Source organism: Mus pahari, chromosome 1 (assembly GCF_900095145.1).
Source record: "Mus pahari chromosome 1, PAHARI_EIJ_v1.1, whole genome shotgun sequence".
Lineage (NCBI taxonomy): Eukaryota > Metazoa > Chordata > Mammalia > Rodentia > Muridae > Mus > Mus pahari.
In genome coordinates, this window is record NC_034590.1 from 107652829 (window position 1) to 107669752 (window position 16924).

At 46.9% G+C, this 16924-nt stretch overlaps 1 protein-coding gene across 1 annotated transcript in view; it reads right to left on the reverse strand.

The window, feature by feature from the left end:
• Positions 1–16924, reverse strand: part of Tcerg1l (transcription elongation regulator 1 like) — a 185612-nt gene that overhangs the window by 52671 nt on the left and 116017 nt on the right. The window contains exons 5-7 of the mRNA XM_021210325.1: positions 16321–16415; positions 12870–12958; positions 1341–1495 (exon numbers count right to left, since the gene is read on the reverse strand). Coding sequence (XP_021065984.1) covers positions 1341–1495; positions 12870–12958; positions 16321–16415 — 339 coding nt within the window. The remainder of the gene's footprint in view (positions 1–1340; positions 1496–12869; positions 12959–16320; positions 16416–16924) is intronic.

The following is a 16924-nucleotide window of genomic DNA, read 5'->3' on the forward strand; positions in this document are numbered from 1 at the left end:
ACTTCATCCAAAAGGAAAAGCACCCACAAGCCCAGCAGAAGACCTCCTCAGGAAACAAGCATGTTTCTTAGTCATGCTTGCTCATTTTTTTTTTTTTTTTTTTTTTTTTTTCTTCAGTAAAATATACACCTAGGACATCTTTATTTTCCCAACATCAGCTGGAAAAACTCTCCAGAAAATGGTCTGCTTAAGTGAAGTAGACATGCTGCATTTGTTGATTCTCATTTATTCAAGACTAAGTCTGGCTTCCATGTCCCTTAGTACTGTGAAGAGAGTAAAAGGGCTTGAATGGGCAGCCTTCTAAATGGCTCTGATTTAGCCATTAATGGGAGCTGATGGCATCTTGTTCAGCTCTAGATATTGTGAAATCAGAACTCACTACGAGCCCTACAAAAATCCCTCCTAAGACTAAACAACAATTTCCTTAAAACGAGTCATGATTCGATGCCCGGCATTCTGGCTTTCTTCAGAGTGTATAACAACTCTTGGCATGGAGATGAGACCTAGTATGGGCTCTAATTCCATCCTCATGGACAACTGAGGCAGGAGAAGTGGAAATCCAAAACCTTTGAGGCTACATTATGATTTCAAGGACTTCCCAGGCAACTTAATGAGACTCTGTATACAAATAAGTAGGAAAAAGAGGTCTGGGCTACAGCTCAACGGTCAGTACAATGTTTGTTTAGCATGTGCACGACATGTTCAATCCCAAGCACACCTCTGGAACGATGCTATTTTAATCCATGGGCTTGGGGAGTCAGAGTCTTTCATACATCACTCATAAAACCTGTATCTGCTTTCTTTAAAAGGAGCCTCTCAGAAGGTGCCGGGTGCTCGTTTACTCTTGGTGAGATAGGACTTACAAGGCTGGTCAGAAACAGCTGCTTCCGTGCCTAACAGCCCCTTCTATAGGACAGAAGGCTGCTTGCCTCACCCTTGTGTGTGGGCCTTCGTTAGTACCTAACAGTGGCCTCCATGATCAGGGGCTAGAGTGAGCCATGGGGTCGAAGGAAACACTTTCATTAGCCCACATCTGTTCTCCAGAGCACATCAGCAGATCAGCACATGCATGGAATAAAAGCCACAGGACAGCTAGTGGCTATCTGCACTGTCCCTACACTAATGACCTCATGGGATGCACAGAGAAGCCCAAACCCACCACTTGAAAGGGTCAAGCTTTCAGTGGGAAGTGTTACAGAAACTTAATTTGTGAGTCTGCAGTCCTGAACATGACTCCATCAGAACTACCTCCCCTCATAACCAGGAACAGCAGCTCTGGCTCCTGCCCCCAGACAGTGTGGCCCTTCTGTAGCAGCAGCTCCGCATCCCCTCCTAATTACTTGCTGAGGCCTCCAGCTTGCGTTTGTGGGGTGGGTCCTCGATGATTCTTTTGAGGTCCCCACGGTTCTGCAGGTCTACCGGCTTCTCCCAGACTGACAGCTGCATGGTCGGGTTGAAGAAGAAAACCCGGTCGTCACCCGTCCAGACCACACACCTGTGAAAGTCCAAAACTTGCCTTAGTCACTTTCAGAGACACGTGGTGAAGAGCAATACTCATTCCCTGCTCTCAGCATGCCCATACCCCTCTCAGCATGCCCATTCCCCCCTCTCAGCATGCCCTTCTGGACTGTGAAGATGTTCTGGGGGGCATCAGATAATGATGGCAGAGCCTTTCCTTAGAAATGTTCCGTGCTTCTTCCTACACCCTCTTATTTGGTTAACAGGTTTGGTTCCCATCCCCCTTTACCAGCAAGGATTCCAACCAAGTGTCTGAGAGCTAGGGAACTTTGCAAGGCCACAGAAAGCCAGCACCTCCCCAGCTCAGTGCCCTGCCTGACTCAGTTTAGTGGCATTTACCTCAGCCCTAGGCACTTGGGTTTCCAGGTGACTACTTCACTGCCTTCCCCATCCCACCCTACACACCCATCAAGGAGCGCCATGAAGCATAGATGATACATGGACCACTTGACCCAGCAACTGAGCATCCTGCTCACTTTCATAAGGGCCTCCTCCTTTCAGATATGGATACCTAAAGTATAGGGAAGGAAGGAAGGTTTATTGTTTTGAAATACTTTGAGAGAATGAGAAACAGGGATAGACACAGAAAATGAGATCCCTTCTACAAGGTTGACCACTGGCCTTGGCATGTGTCCCCTGTTCTTAGGATGCTCCACAGAGTAAGTGTGACTAAGGCCATTTTCTATCCAGATTTCCCTTAAATCTTGTCTGGGGTAATGTACTCTTCCCTGGCCTCAGCTTATCATAGTAGCCTCTAAGAGGCCCCTGGCTCTTCTCCATGCTTATCTGTGCTACAGGAAAGGGAAAGGTAGGCTATGCATACAAAATCTCATCCAAGAGAGGACCACTGGCTACCTGTAGAGTACAGTGAGACACTGCTGACCCCTCAATGTCTTGCTCACACATCATCCTAGAAGGCTAGCCTGAATGTTTGCGTAGAGAGACTCACTCCACATTGAGGCCAATTACCTTCGTTCCATGAGCTGTGCTGAAGGCCCAGGCTTGGTTCCCATGTGCCAGCAACAGGGTGGATTAGGACCCTAATGAGTTGCTAAGGCCCATCAGGTATCTTATTTGACTAGGTCAGGTTCCGTGTGGAGCAAATAGAATGATGGGCCTCAAAGTATCTGCATTCAGACCTGAGAACCTACAAATAGGTTGCCTCATGTGATAAAAGTCTTAGGTGAAGATCTTGTGATAGGGAAATATCCTGAGTCATATATGGGTCCCAAATGCCTTCATAGAGTTCATATGAAGGAGGATGGAATTAGAGAACACACACACACAATCACATGTGTATATACTCACATGTATATTCATGTGCATTGGCACACACATGTACTGACACACGCACATACATATGCACATTCTCTCTCTCTCTCTCTCTCTCTCTCTCATACACACACACACACACACATGCAGAGAGAGAGAGAGAGAGAGAGAGAGAGAGAGAGAGAGAGAGACCATGTCCTGTGCCCAGGGCCTTGCCTTAATACTTCCTGGGCTGTGGCAGGGTCAATGAGCTAGGTTTCCTGCCCTCCTCACAAAGGTTTCGAGCTGTGTAACTGGTCACATAGTAAGCTGTTTCTTAGCCCCGACTAGCTCCCATAAGTCTGTGCTCTTTGGGGACTTGAGGACCTTAATCAAAATTACTGTTGAGATTCAAGATGGATAGGTGAGTGGTGGAAGCAAGATTAAACCGTGACCCTTCCCCCAGTTGCAGCCAGCTTCTGGCGCCTCGCTGTGACCACAAAAGCAGACCAAACTGAAGCTCCCAGCAGCTAGATAGCTCTTTGCAAGTCTTACTTGGATTATCTTTTTGTCCTGAAGCTTGACTGAACTTGGCCTGAGTGGAAATCTCTAGAAGCATCCCTAGTTTTCTGTACCCTGGTCTGTCTCCTTAAGACTTGAACTGTTTTATGGTGTCTCCAAGAGACCAGGATCTATTCCTGTAGTTCCATCTCAGCAGTCAGGCGAGGGACACCATCCTCACAGGAGGTTAACGTATCCTGTGATTCCATAGGCACTTGGGACCTGACATCATACTTTAGCCTTGTGCTCCTACCCAGAGCTGAGCAACTGACTCTGAAGAGAGCTCCCTGGCCTGAGATATGGCCTTAGAGACCTGTATATAGTGTGAGCTTAGCCTCTCTGTTTGCAACAGTTGATGGACATAGGGACCTACCAATGAGTCCTATCATGGACCCATTTATTAAGCTATTCCCTTCTAGAAGAGAACTTTCTCCTCAGCCTCACGTCTACCTTTCTAGTTCTTACTCTTAAATAGGTTGGTTCCAGGACTCTCTAACCATGGTCACTGTCATGCTCCCTTCCTACCTACTTATTTTACTGGGTGGGATGCACAGGAATATGGATATTCTGGCTTGCCTTTCTGAAGCCCTTCATTGTCTGAAGAGGGCTAAGAGGGGACATTTCATGGTCCAGGACACAGCTGGGCTCCACAGATAACCCAGGTCCTCTGAGACCCTGGTCTCTTTCTTCTCCTTCCTTCGAGATCCCTCGGGTAACAAGTAGAAGTTACACCTGTGTCCCATGCACTGTGCCTGGGGAGCCCCACTCAAGATGATCCCAGTGGTGGGGGAGGGATAAGCTTCCGGGGGGACTTTGGTGGTAGCAGCTGAGATGGCAGCAGCCAGAGAGGGCCCTTGTCTTCCCAACACCTGCTGCCAGGTTTTCAGGTCCAAGGCCCAGGCTTTCCCAGTAGGGCCTGCCCCAGACTGATGGTGAGAAAAGCTCACTGAGGAAGTGTCCAGCCAATTCGCATTTGCTGATCTGAGGAGGTACCAGGGTGTTAAAGTAATGCCACACTGTATTGATATTTGCATGAGAATTACTGGGGAACAGGGCTTGAGAGAAGGGGCAGGAGCTCCAAGGGAGGAAGCACAAAGACAGCTGCAGGTCAACCCTTAGGGACTGAGATCAAGGTGGTGGGGAGTAGCCTCAGCTAATCCCAGTTTCCAGGCGGGGCTCCAGCAGTCTCTCCTAAAGTGGGACAGATGGATCTCTCTCTGCAGGTGGTCTGTGGGAAGACCCTAGCTGTCCAGAAGGTTGAGGGTCATTCACTGAGTTCTGGTAGAACTCCGGTCAGAGAGAAGGACAGCTTGGGGCTTGGGTACGAGAGGACTAGAGAATGAGAAGCGGAAACCAGACGAGTAAAGACAATCCTTTGTCTCTGGGTTGAGATGACCAGGTGTCCTGTCCCATAGTGCTGAAATTTAATAGTGTCAGGCTGTCAGCTATGTGGACCCTGAGCTGCCATATTAGAGGTCTCCCATCAACTGGAAACTTGGCTCAAAGCAAGTCAATAGAGCTGGAAAAGGTGGGCACCTGGCTTGGACAGGTTGCTTCCACAGCTGGGTGTAGACAGATGCATCTAGGGATATGGATCTATGTAGGTGGTCCAGAAAGCAATGTGGTGAGGGGCTAGGGGTCCCTACCCTACTGAAGCCTCCCTAGACTTTAGGCTGAACAGAGGAGAGGGCTGCTGGCCACATGGTCTCCAGTGGAGGGAACACAGAGCAGGTTAGAATGATCTCTGGAAGGGGCCACTGAATCTCACCATTGACCAGAGTAACGCAAGAGGGACTAGCTCAGAGCCTTCTGCAGTTCCTGTCCCTGAAGTCAAAGATAGAAGGCTCCTTGAGGACCTGTACCTCAAAGTCTAGGCTCTCTGGGCTTTCAGATGTCTCCTCTCCAAATCCCAAGCTCTCTCATTCATTAAAGAAATAAGGCTTCACACCTCAAAATTGATACTTATTTGACCAGATTATCCCAGGCCTCACAAAACGAATCTGTTGCACATTCAGAGTTCCATGGGAGGCAGTAGCTATAGTACGTGCTGCTCAAGTTTAAAGGCACACAAGAGCATCCCACCCGAGGAAGAGCTGGCTCTTCAATGCCTCGAGATGGAGGAAACATCTCCTGCTCCCCACCCTGCCACCGCTGAACTTCTAAAGCCAGGGAGGAATGGGGCTAATTAGAGACTTAATGGAGCATTAGCGTCTGGTGGGGGTGGTGACAATTAAAGCACGCAGTACATATTTATATCCAGGCTGCGAGGAACCCAGTCCTGTGCCCAGGGGAAGCGTGTGGAATTGAACTGCAGAGCAGGCGACAGGTAAATAGATGGGGTTCCCAAGAGGAAATCTACCCGTCCACTTGTTCCGGTTGGTTTCAACTAGACGGAGCTGGCTATGACATGCAAAATTAATTTTATGTTTCATTTTATGCCCATTTTAAGTACATGGATAGCTCCCCTTTTCTAATCATGCCACATAATTCCTGGATGGCAGCCATATCTCTCTCTTCTCTCAAAATGTCCCTAGATCCCGGCGGATGTAATTAGTGCACTGGAGTTATTTAAGTCTGATACAGGATCCCCACAGTGAGAAGCCCCGTGTGTAGAGATCTGGTGGTGGTTGGTTGGTTCTAGAAAAGGGGTTTTAGTCAAAAAGTCGCCCTTTGAACAGCAAGTCCTGAGGTGTGGGAAAACCACTGTCATTCAGCCCACTGGAGTGGAGTGCTGCCTCCATGACTCCATGAACCCAGGACAAACATACCTGTGACTTCTTGCTCTACCGATTCAGCCCTGCATGCTCCGTTCAGGGAAAGAGATTCTCTCTGCTGGATGAAGCTCACTGTATCTGGTTTGCCATCGTGGACAAACAGCTCCCCTGTCCCCTTTGTTATCTGGGGCTTCCTGACCTGGACAGGGCTTGGGGTCCTCTGTGGTCCAGTTGCAGAAGAGGAGAACCATGAGCCTTGTGGAGTCTGGTCACCAAGGTGAGAGACATGCTTTTCAACCCAACTACTTTGGTCGTGCCTCCCCTCCCCGCACCCTCATATTTTTCGGAGTGAGTCCATAGGGAAGAGAAACATTGTATCTGATACTCAGGACAGGGATAGCATGCACTGTGCTTGAGAATGTATATAGCTTTATAACATGACTGTCACATCCCATACTGAGGCATGCCAGAGGGATGTTTCTCAGGTATCTGGAGAGGTATAACATGGACTCGAGGCTCAGCTCCCGAAGGCAATGCTTCAGCCCCCTTCATGTGCTGCTGTCTCTAGCACTTACTTTCTGAGGTGAGAACAGGCAGGGGCAGGGAGAAGGGGCTATGGAAGTGCTGACAAAATCCTGCCTCCTGTTCACATGCTTTCTCACTTTGGCACCCAGAGAAGCTACAGGAATGGCTCCTCAAGGTGTGGCCAACCTGGGCTCCTACACTGCGTACCCAGGGCTGGTCCTTTTCGCTCCCTTGTGTGCCTTGACGATGTTGCAGCTAGCTATCTTTAGCTGTTTCATAGACTCATATTTCCTCATTCTGTGAGTGGCCAATCAGCAGCAGACGACCAGCCTGTTAAGTTTCCTGCCACTCCACATCCAGCCTTTCAGGACACGGGTTCAAACCCTCCCTCTCTAAGAAACCAGGTAAACCAAACTGGCAGAGGTCCAGACTATCTAAAGGATCGATCCTGTGAGGGCATAAAAAACACCCTTCTTTGCCTTAGTCTACTACCAGGGTCCCAGCTATTCACCGCCTACAGGGGCTTGTATTATTTTTAAGATCTAACCTGACCTTTGAGCTCATAAGTCTAAGACAGTCAAAATCACAAGTGAGGAGCCACAGGAGACCCTTCTGGCTTAGCTCTGTTTCAGAACTCAAGTATACCTTCATGGAGACGGATAAAGAACACCCAGTGCTTGGAGCCACTCGCTCCTTCCCTCACCTACCCACGGAGGCAACCTCCAGAGGCCTCTTCAGCCTGGGTCTAAGTGGTAGCTTCCTCCTGCCTCCTCCTCCATCCACCATAGCTAAGCACTTTGACATTTAATTCAGCATTCAGCTCCCCTCCCCAGCAGTAACACCTTACCTGTCCCTTCTCTGACATAATAAAAGGCTCAATTATGCAAAGGGGACAAAGTGACATTTGGTTTCCCTTCAGCAGTATGTACTCAAAGAAGAGTGATGCTTGCTCGCAGCTGAGCGAGCGCTATCACATGTCACATCTGAAATTGACACTGCACTGATGTGGCCCAGCCTGCTTCTCCCTTAATAACTGTGATTCCTAATCACCTCTCTCTCCAGTCAAACATCCATATTCGTCATGCCTGGGGAACTCCTCCTCTCTCTCTCTCTCTCTCTCTCTCTCTCTCTCTCTCTCTCTCTCTCTCTCTCTTTCTGAAGTGGCTCTGCCAACTTCATCCAAGAACATGCTTTTATGCACAGTCTTTTAAAGTCAAATAAACGCAACACTTGCGGTGTCACACATCCAGAGATTCTATTATTTTAAAGCTGTATGCAATAATTGATAGTTATGATAGTCTTAAAATATCAAATATTTTAAGTCAGGATGAAAGCCATGCTATTAACATGACACCAGGGACAGAGAGTGTGCCTAGGATGGCTAACTACACCCAGCTGTTTGAAAAAAATCACTTTAGAAGCCACGCCTGCAGAGGTTCTCCCCAAACCTGTCTCTTAACCTGCATGGCCTGCCCAACATTGGCCTCTCAGTGGGACAAGAGGCACCAGACTCATGGCAACGCCACATTCCTTTGGGCAAGTACTTTAACTGCAGCTGCATCCTGGGACCAGAAAGAAGTGAGAGACCTGGCCACACATAGGAGGCCGTGCCTATGATAACCCCATGTCCCCTGACTTCCTGACTGGACACACCTTTCTCTTTCTGAAGCACTCATGGAGAACTTTATTGGTAAGTCGCTGACCAAGCTTGAACTGCATCAATCTGGACTTTCTTAGAAAAGCGAACTGATGTGAAATGTTCAGTACATGTCGTTTAAGTTTCATGAAAGTAGCTAATTATTTATAAATCCATAATCTCTAAAATGACTCTCAGATGCTAATTAATCATTGATGCTGACATTTATTGCCCTTTGAGCCAAAGCCTCATGGATTTTACACTTTGTTTAGCCATTACCTTAGAAATGTCCCTGTGTCATCAATAACTACAAGAAAAGCATTTCAATGCTGAGCAGGAAGAAGTTTCAGAGGTGCACGTTCAGCCTCCTCAGCGGGGAGGCCTCACTTGGAAGTGGATACACACACTTCCCTCCTCAATGTCTTAAAAACTGTGTCTGGAATCTGGACACACCAGATTCTTCAAACCACTCAACAGAGCTGAGCTCTGTGTCCCTTTGTAATGAAGAATTGGTTGAAGATGTTATTCTGGAACCTGGAAACGCCTTTAATGGTTAAACTGGCACCCACCCTGAGAGGAGAACGCCCACAACTCTGGAACCCCTCTTGTTTGGACACTGACTTTGTGTTTCTAAGGTTGCACTAATGTGTCTGAAGAGGCCATCTGTCTGGCTACCTCGGTAACTAGACTATAGGAGAGGATCCTCCATGGTTAGGGATGCCTTGGGCTGCTCCAGCTGACTTTTGGCTTACTTAGTTCTTCAGCATAGAGAGTTCCTGCGAGCAGACAAGAGTGCCCCGTTTCCTTCTCATGTTTTTAAAGCTATTTCTTCAGCCTAAGCAATCTGCCAGGTATATTGCACAGGGTGGACACAAACAACAAACTCATGGTTTGGACCTTCAGTCTTTGTTCGATAGTCTAGCCCTGTGTGCATGAGACTCGAAGTCTTGCTTACTGGAAGTCCTATCAAACACGTTTCTCAGTTCTGTTTGCTGAAGTATGCAGACAGAATACAAACATCAACAGTTGGCTTGTACTTTTCAACTTCCTGCTTGCTCTGGTTCCAGTTCCCCAGGCAGTTCTGAGGCTCAGGGTGATGCCTCCTGTAGCCATGTCATCTCTGCCTATACGAAAACCTCCCCAGTCATGGGTCCTCCGGGGAGTTCTGTTCTAAGACTTCTGTTCTTCTGCTAAAGTATCTCCTTCCAGACACTCTGCTGTGCCCTGAACCCAGGTGCAGGACCTTGTCCTTTGTCCTACTTTGCCATTGAGCACAGAAACTTCTGGGCCTTAGAGCACCAAAGGGCTAGTACCTTGAGGGGCTAACAGAAAGCCACAGCTTGTCCACAGCCGGATGGGCATTACCTCCAGGAAATGCTGTCAGGCTAACTGTGGTCTAAGCCTCCATTGCTGAGACAGAGATACCAGAGTTCCCTGGGTTGGGGCAGTGATGTGTATCCATACCTACAGAAGCTGGTGATGTAGCATCCCCATCGCCCAGGCTACACTTGTCTTGGCCCTGCCCATGTCCACCAAGAAGCTTCTGTACCCTGACTTGAATAGAATTGCTTGTTTGCAGTTAGTTTAAGGTGGCCACTACTTTCTGAGTGAGGGTGCTATTATGCCACTGTTGCAGATGGAACATGTGAACAGAGATGGGTAAAGGAGATGTATTATTGTTCCTGCACCTCCAGGCATTCCCAGAGTACCTGGCTGACCAGGGACAACCAGACAATAGTAAGCTCCAGGGGTTTTAGTGTCATTGTGATGGCAACAATGACTTGAGATAATGAAGGTGGGTTGTCAAGGCTCTTCATATGGAGTAGCTCCATTCCTGGAACAGATGGTCACAATTGCACATGCGGAGGAACTCTGTTCCTGGGGAAGACAGCCATGGCTCGCCAGGAATGGAGAAGCTCCCTCCTTGAGCAGATGGTGCTGTCAGGAAGAGTCTGGCCTCTAAGACTACATACATGTGATGCCAGGCTTAATGAGGCTGTCAGTCCCGGTGCCTACAAAGTCTCTCTCAACGACATTAGCAGATGAAGTAAGAACTGGAAGCTGTTATCCTCAATGGGGAATTCTGGTCCTGCTACTTGTCAGAGCAAGTACGAATCCCCTCTTAGGTACCGTGAGATCTTCCAGCACACACATCCTTTGCTAAAGGGCCACTCTACACTGTAGCTTAAGCAGAGCTGAAGTTAGGAACACACAAGGCAAAGGATGCAAGGGAGGCAGCATCACCCTCTGTAACACTGCACAGGTCCCGGTGAGGAGAACCAATTCTGATTGGTTCATGGAATGGAGCCCTTCTATCTGTCTATCTGTCTGTAGGGGTTTAGTGCTTCTCCTATAATAGGAAGCCTGCCCAAAAATGGCTCTGCTGCAGAGTCCCTGCTACTATCTGCTTGTCAATCGAAGAGGAGAGGGCCAGGAGCAGCCCTCCACCACCCTGAGGCAACAGTACACCATAGATTTTGGGTGTCCTGTGGTCTGTCCCTCCCTTTAGGTCTGAACCCTCTCCAGCTGCAGCTACAGCTCAGTCTTACAGCACTGCTCCTGGTTACCCCCAGAAAACTGTTCATCAATTCCATCTTCTAGAAGAATCGTGAACTTGGCTCCATTCTCAGAAGCCTACAACAGTGTCATGTGGTTCTCTTCCTGGGAAAGAATGTTTCATTCCACAGGGACCAAGTCCTCACTCTGTGATTCCCAAACACCTCCTGTAGTAAGAATGAGATTCATTTATATCGTGTTCATGTGATGCTCAAGGGACTCCTGATACTCAAGGCAAGGAGGCTTACATTCTGACTTAACAAGTGGGAGGCCAAGGTCCTCACACAGGGAATGGGAAAGCTACAACCCATGAGCCTTGCTAGGTCCATTTCCCATTAGGGTCTAGTGTTCAAGGTCACATCTACAGGTACATTCTCTCAAGGCAAGCTCCGTGGAAGCCCTGGCATAAGATATGATCAGTGGATGTCTCTACACATAGACTCCTGTCCACTCTGGGTCCAGCATAGGAACCTTCGGAGATTATTGGGACCTACTGAATAGACAGGGGCATGCTTTGGCCTTCTGACCATAACTTATTTCTTGTTAATATGTTCAGGAAGGGGACTTGTCTACAAAGATCATGCTATCTCATTACAAGAGCTTACAGCTCTACCATAACCTTCTAGGGAAGTAGCACTGATTTAAATTGCTTGACCAAAGACATATCCAAATATGTTTCCATAGGGACCTTGCCATTGAAATGAAACAAGAAGCTGGGGATCTTCCGGGTATGAAAATATGTTCAGTTGCCAGGTCATAGAAGCATTAGGCCATGTCCCAACCCCAGGGCCTTGTGTTTCTTTTCCATCTCATAGTTCCTGAGTCATATCCTTTATAATAAAACTGCAATCATAGCTAATCACAGTTAAGCACTTTTCTGTGTCCTGTGAGTCACTCTAGAGAATTATCACCAAAATCAAGGGGAGGCAGTGGGAGGCCCTGTCTTTATAGTCAGCTATACAGAGCGTGGATAGCCTGCTGAGGCCGCCTGAGGGCTGGCATCTTTATGAAGTAGCCTCCTGGGACTAAGCCTTTAGCCCAGAGGTGTGATGTCAACTCATAGTTTAGTGTCTAGATTCGGAATTGAACAAGAGACTCTCAAAGCTCGGGGAGCCTTGGGCTTGGGGAAGCAGTACCCAGAGGCAGAGCTGGAGGTGGGGAGCAGGAGGTCACTAATGCCACAATATGGACATTACCCTGCATAGAGGGAAGGGACACTCTCTGAGAAGGGTAAATAGCTGGCACATGACTACAGACCCAATAAGCCCTGCATGGTGGATGCAAGGCGGCCCTGAGACAATGTATAAGTCACTCTTTCAGAGATAGCATTGCTATTCTTAGAGAACATTATATCCTGATACCCCATTTGTGGCTCCCAGAGGGCACATTACTCTGATACCCCTATTGCTATTCCTGGAGGGCACTTTACCCTCATAACCCCATTCCATCTCCCAGAGGGCACATTACTCCAGTACCCCCATTCCTGTTCCTGGAGGGCATGTTACCCTAATGCCATCGTTGCTATTTCTCTTGGTTGGATTGAGCATTTCCTCTCAGCTGTATATTGCACTCCAATTGTCAGGTTTTAAAACTAATTTTTACTATAATAACCTTTTTATCCTGGTTCCAAATTACTCCATTAGAAAAGGGCACTTTTAAAAACCAAAGACTGTGGCTCCCTCGTGGAAGGTGCTTTGGAGTAAGGCATACTCAGAGATCAGGAATCCCCTCATGGCAGCCGGAGAGAACAAGACACGACTTTAATTAACAGTTACTTCCCGATGCTCCTTCTCACAGGAGAGGGTAGACAATCCTTAGCAGCTCATGGCATGCTACATTTACCTCGAGCCGCTGACTCTTGCTGATCTATATGCAACAGCATTGCTGTTTTAATACATACAAATACACCAGGACCAAGGAACTCATCATTTAAGTGCCATTTTCCTTTCTATAGATGTGACAAAAGTAGAGAATTATACCTGCCCTGGGGTGCAGATTGTGTTTTTTAAGCAGAATGCACCGAAGGAGAATTCACTTTCTCTCTGATGACATTAAGCAGACTCTGGGCCATGAAGCTGTTAAGAGTCTTGGCTTTAGGGGAGTCTTACCAGGGAGATCCAGGCACGGGCGTGGAGGCCACTGGTTTATTGCCTTTCGCTGCAGTTTCCTCCCCTCTTACCAATATGGGTGGAGGCTCCTTTAAATGAAAGAGAAGATGAGAGATGATTGTGATTGTTTTCATCCTGAACCCTGTCCCAGTTCCAGTAAAAAAGCGGAAAGCAACGGAGACTCTTAGATTGAGCAATCACAAGGAGCCTTGGGATGACAATGGCCTGCACTACGCACACAGGTAGGGCAATCCACAAGAAGCAGCCTTTAGGATCCCCATTTGTCTGCTCTCAGATCCAGAGACAAAGGGGAGGGTCATAATAGTGCTGCAGGTCTGGAGTGCAGGGAAGGGGTAGAAAAACATCACTGAGCTCATAGCAGGGATTCATGGGCTGGAGTCACGTGCTCTGCCATGAAATCCCTATGTACGGTGACAGAGAACCTCCATGCTGCTCGGTATCCTAGACACAGCCAGGGCTGACCCGTTTGGGTTTATTATGACAGGGGAAGTGACAAGCCCACCAAGTCTGGTCTGGAACTCATTATATAGTCTAGACTGGACTCAAACTTGCAATGATCCTCATGTCTCAGCCCCCCAGTGTCAGCCACCACACCTGACTCAAGCTGTCATCTTTAAGGGTGAACAGAGTCCTAAACAGGTTTGGACGCTCTGGAGGCTGGGGTCTCTCCCATCTCTCTGGATCACGTTGCTCAGACAGTACTCAAGGGGTCATTTTTCAAGGTATATATGATTCTCATGCCCAGCTAGGTTTGGAAAGTGTCACTTTTTCCCTCTCCATTTAGAAAAAAAGAGCTGTTTGAATTTTGTATCTCCTAGAAAAAAATAAAAAAGAACATTTATTCTCTCCAGTTCAGAACAGCAGCGAACATGCCTTTCTCTGTGTTCTTCTCAGATGGAACTGGGGCAGGGGAGGTATGTCTTGTTGGAAATTAAAAACTCTGGATGATGACAAGTCCGATAGGGACAGCCAGGGTCAGGCTGTAGTACTAAGCTGTCCTACTTAAGACAGCCATGGATTCTTGGATCAACAATGGGCTGAAGCCTAATTCCCACCATGGAAAAGCCACATCAGGAGAAGAGGTTCTTCAAAAGTAAAAAAGCAGTATTACAATTTTGCCATGGTTCTAAGAAAGAAAGGAATTCAGAAAGCATAAATTCTAGGGATAGGGACCTTTTAAAACCACGCCCCCAGAAATTAGCATGGCTACAGTCTCAAAAATAAGACCACAACAAAGATGACAGCTTCTCTTTCTATCTGGAAATTCAGGTGAGATTAAAGGGCAAATGGATTGTTTCAAAAGACAACTTGTTCTGAACTGAGGGTTACAAAATTGAATATCACCTTGACATTTTAGAACCTGGGTTTACCAGCAATAATGCCAGTGAATTTTAAGTCATGTATGGGAAACGATGCCTGACCACGTGCCCAATAAAATCTACATGAAGTTAGTACCCATCCCAGTGGCAGGAACACCCAACAAGAGGTCAGTGTAGAGAGGCAGTGGTGGCACCAATATCAGGCAACAGTGACCAAAGTTTAGGACAATGTGGCAGCCACAGCTTGTTTTCCTTGTCACTCTTCTGAGCATGGGGACAGGAATGCACTGATTTATGGATACCTGAGCACAAATTTCTAATGTAGTGATAAAGGACCATGAGTTACTATCAAGCCAAGGGCAGTGGTCCTCAACCTTCCTAATGCTGTGGCCCTTTAATACAGTTCTTCATGCTACGGTGAACCCCAACCATAAAATTATCTCATTGCTACTTCATAACTATAGTTTGCTGGCATTTTTACTGTAATGTAAGTATTTGATAAGCAGGATATCTGATATTTGACCTCCAAAGGTGTCATGACCAACAGGTCGAGAACCATTGGCCAAAAGGACTAAAGCTGGAACGGGAACAATGGCTCAGAAGTTAAGAACATATACTTTTCCTGCAGAAGATCTGAGTTTAGTTCCTAGTGACCACTGTGGGCTGCTCACAACTACCTGTAACTTCAACTCCAGGGAATCCAATATCCTTTCTGGCCTTCCTGGGTACCCACACTCACTGCATATATCCCCACACAGAACATACTATTTTCTAAATCTTTTTTTTTTCCAAAAAGAGGTTAATCTGCTGAGTATAGCTCTTTGGTAAAATCACTGATGAGAAACAACTGCTTTGTATTATCAAAAGGACAGGTAGTCCCTCCTAACAGGGAGCAGATGGCCATAAAATCGTCTGCCCTGTTTTCATGTTTACATAAATCTGAGAAGGCGGTGACTGAAGCACTGTACCCATGATGCACCTGTGCATGTGCATCCCATATCTGTTTGGGGTCTCTTGCAGCCTCTGTTCTTTGTGGTTGATATCTGCATTTAATGAATGGTTTTAATTTATACTGCTATCCCTTACATTCATAAATTTAAAAACAAAGCTTTTGTAGAATGTTTTTATAATTTTTTTCTGGAAGTGAAGATATTTTTGCTTCCTGTGAGAAAAAAAGGTCAGGATGAATAATTAGCTTAACGGAGAGTGTTAAGAAGCACTTGTCTTCACAAATTATATGTTTATATATATATATATATATATATATATATATATATANATATATGTATACACACACACACACACACACACACACACACACACACACACACACACACACACAAATAAGACCAGGGTTTATATTGCTAATCCAATTAGGGAAACTGGAGGGGGTTTTCATTTGGAAGTTAATTGAACAATAGAACACAACACACAGCCTCCAAGCACCAAATTATTCAAGTAAATATGGTATAGTGTAATTTGTGATGGTACCAACTTCTAAATTTGGTACTGCTAGGATTCTCTCCAGCTAATTACCAAGATCTTCTTCACGAGGCGCATACTGGTTATGATTTCCTGTTGGTGATAAAAATGGCTAATCACGATGTAAAACTCCTGCTTGACGAGGAAGTAATAAAAGTGAATCAGACTGGCAGAAACCAGTAATCAAGCCAGTATTTATGGATGGCAGCATTGAAGCTAGCTGTGTAATTAATATGTAATTCTGGCAGAGATGTGCTAATCTTTCCTGGAAAACGTATCCTCTGGGGCAGATTTTAATCTGCACCAACACACACTTGTGATAGGTGTTCACCATCCAATACTGATACTAGAGGTGGGTAAGGAGAGGTGAGCCTCCCGGTGATTGAGTCCTGGGATGAAGGTAACTGGGGAACATGGACCAGGAAGAACAGAGCATTCCCAATAGGCATGAGGTGCTCCACCAGACCCTGTCTGGGATTTGTTCTCTTGGGGTAGTTGCCAGCCTGGGTTCAGCTGTAGTTCAGGGAAGACTGGCAAAGCCATTTTATAAACTCCTTGAGAGAAATATGTGTGGAAGTGTCCCAGCCCTAGATCTTCCAAACTTGGGACTGTGTCTCTGTGACACTCACCTTATCCTCTTTGTCTCCCACCAAGCTTTTCCTCTCTGGGGCACGTAGCATCAGGGCAGGGGGGCGGGGTGCACGGCTGTGCTCTTTGCCTTTATCTGTGGGTCCAAAATAATAGCCATTAGTACTCCATTTGTTGTGTCCGTCATGACTTGAAAAATTAAACAAAGACAAAATATGGCTTTGAAAATCCAAATTGATTCCCAACATTGCAGAGAACAGAGGCAGACCCTGCAGTCTTGGCTTTTCATAGTCTGATGACAATGTTACCTGATGCTGAGTCTTAGAGACATGAGTCTCTCACCTGGGCTCTCTCCTGACCCAGACAAAGACCACCCATAATATCTGTGTATATGACTCCCCACAACCCTACTTTCAGCCTGTCCTTAAAGATGCTGGCTGGTCCCGCTCTGGCACCCATCTTGTAGATGGAGAATCCCAGGAAGAAAGAGTACATAGCAAGTGTCCCCAACACAACTGGAGCAGTCCTGCTAGTGAGTCAGCACATGGGGAAAGGGGCTAAGAATACTACCAGCAGAGCTGGGCATGGTGGCACACGCCTTTAATCCCAGCACTTGGGAGGCAGAGGCAGGCAAACTTCTGAGTT